This window comes from Electrophorus electricus, chromosome 12 (genome assembly GCF_041902795.1).
Source record: "Electrophorus electricus isolate QZ-2024a chromosome 12, ASM4190279v1, whole genome shotgun sequence".
Lineage (NCBI taxonomy): Eukaryota > Metazoa > Chordata > Actinopteri > Gymnotiformes > Gymnotidae > Electrophorus > Electrophorus electricus.
In genome coordinates, this window is record NC_137508.1 from 27,680,001 (window position 1) to 27,682,500 (window position 2,500).

General features: G+C 46.6%; 1 protein-coding gene across 6 annotated transcripts in view; it reads left to right on the top strand.

Annotated features, from left to right (window-relative positions):
- Positions 1-2,500, top strand: part of cntln (centlein, centrosomal protein) — a 93,606-nt gene that overhangs the window by 14,491 nt on the left and 76,615 nt on the right. For all 6 annotated transcript variants that reach the window (XM_081725347.1, XM_081725346.1, XM_081725345.1 and 3 more), the window contains 2 exons: positions 382-515; positions 2,156-2,318. In XM_081725347.1, coding sequence (XP_081581473.1) covers positions 382-515; positions 2,156-2,318 — 297 coding nt within the window. The remainder of the gene's footprint in view (positions 1-381; positions 516-2,155; positions 2,319-2,500) is intronic.

Sequence of the window (2,500 nt, forward strand, 5' to 3'; positions counted from 1 at the left end):
TACTTGAGTGTGAGTGGGTGTGTGTATGTATGAAAGAGAGCATGTGTGTATCTGTGTGTGTGTGTGTGTGTGTGTGTGTGTGTGTGTGTGTGTGAAGAAATACTTAAGTGTGAGAGAGCATGTGCGTATCTATGAATGAGTGTGTATGTGTGAATAAATACTTGAGTGTGAGTGACTGAGTGAGATTGTGCGTGCGTGCGCATGTGTGAGCATCCTGCAGATTAGATCTGCGTTTGAAGAACCATGTGTGTGAGCATACACATGGGTGTTTGTGTTAGTGTGTGTGGGTTTCTGTGGTTCAGAGAGAGAGACTCTCTCACACACACACACACACACACACACAGTCTCACACACTCTCTTGCCCCCCACCTTTCTCCCTAGGAGCTGCAGGAGGAGGTGGTGAAGACCAGGGCGGTGTTATTGGAGACTCAGGGTCGCTGTGCTGCTCTGTCTTCTCAGCTCAGTGCTGTAGAGCAGCTTGCCTCAGAGAGAGAGCGGCAACTCCAACAGATCAGGTGCTTCCACAAAGTGCCCCACTGTAGAGCACACATCACTGTAGAGCACTGTGGAGCGCACATCACTGTAGAGCACACATCACTGTAGAGCACACATCACTGTAGAGCACACATCACTGTGGAGCACACATCACTGTGGAGCACACATCACTGTAGAGCACACATCACTGTGGAGCGCACATCACTGTAGAGCACACATCACTGTAGAGCACACATCACTGTAGAGCACTGTGGAGCGCACATCACTGTAGAGCACACATCACTGTAGAGCACACATCACTGTGGAGCACACATCACTGTAGAGCACACATCACTGTGGAGCGCACATCACTGTAGAGCACACATCACTGTAGAGCACACATCACTGTGGAGCACACATCACTGTGGAGCACACATCACTGTGGAGCACACATCACTGGAGCGTACATCACTGTGGAGCGCACATCACTGTGGAGCGCACATCACTGTAGAGCGCACATCACTGTGGAGTGCACATCACTGTAGAGCACACATCACTGTAGAGCACACATCACTGGAGCACACATCACTGTGGAGCGCCCCTCACTGTAGAGCGCATCACTGTTGAGCACACACCACTGTAGAGCGCCTCACTGTGGAGCACACATCACCGTAGAGCGCCCCACCGTAGAGCGCCTCACTGTAGAGCACACACCACTGCAGAGCGCCCCTCACTGCAGAGCGCCCCACTGTAGAGCACACATCACTGTAGAGCACACTTCACTGTAGAGCGCCCCACTGTAGAGCACACATCACTGTAGAGCACACTTCACTGTAGAGCGCCCCACTGTTGAGCACACATCACTGTGGAGCACACATCACTGTGGAGCACACATCAGGGTAGAGCACACATCACTGTAGAGCACACATCACTGTGGAGCACACATCACGGTAGAGCGCCCCACTGTAGAGCACATATCACTGTAGAGCGTCCCACTGTAGAGCACCCCACTCTACTATTCCATCACACTGAAACAATTCACTACACTCTATGGAGCGTTTTATTAAAATGTATTAAAAATCAATAGTAAATATACAAAAGAGAATATAATACAGGTCTCTTCAAATGGAAAACTAATTTGGTTTCTGTTTTAGAAAAATAATTTTTTTATTGCTTAATTAACTGCTTATTGCTTAAATACACTAATATTGTGTATTTAACTGCTATATTAACTTTTGGGTTTTAAATAAAACATTATCTGAAATGCAAAAATTCAAATAAAAAAATATCCATAATACTTTTCACGTGACCTTTTTATTTTTCATGTGTTTTTCAAATGATGTGTAGAACAACCATTAAAAATTTTGTCGTTAAATATTTTCTCGTTTTGACGAAGCTGGTGTATAGATACTAAGTCACTGTTGATATGAATGGCAAAAAAAATAGTTTTGTTTACACACATGAAACATATAATACATTTTCCATGTTCCACTTTCCCTGACCTTCACCATGCACTGAGTGGACCTCAGCGTTTGTGTGAAAGTGGACATTTTAGAAAACAGTATCTAGAGTTCACAGAACAGAGTTTATGTCCTCGGTGTACAAACAGTGATTCACTAACAGAATATTTGTATGTTCATTCAATTAATTCAGTCGCTTGTGTGTGTGCGTGTGTGAGAAGCCGTGAGCTACAGGAGCTGCAGGGTCTCTACACTCAGAGTGTGCAGCATGCAGGAGAGCAGGCCGAGCTGATACAGCAGCTGGAAGGGCTCAACCTGGACACACAAGAAGTCCTGCACAGCCAAGAACAGGCGCACAGCACACACACAGCGTCCTACCAGCAGGTAACACATGCACGCACACACACGCACACGTCACCTCCTACCAGCAGGTAACACACACACACACACACACACGTCACCTCCTATCAGCAGATAACACACACACACACACACACACACACACACACACGTCACCTCCTATCAGCAGATAACACACACACACACACACACACACACACACGTCA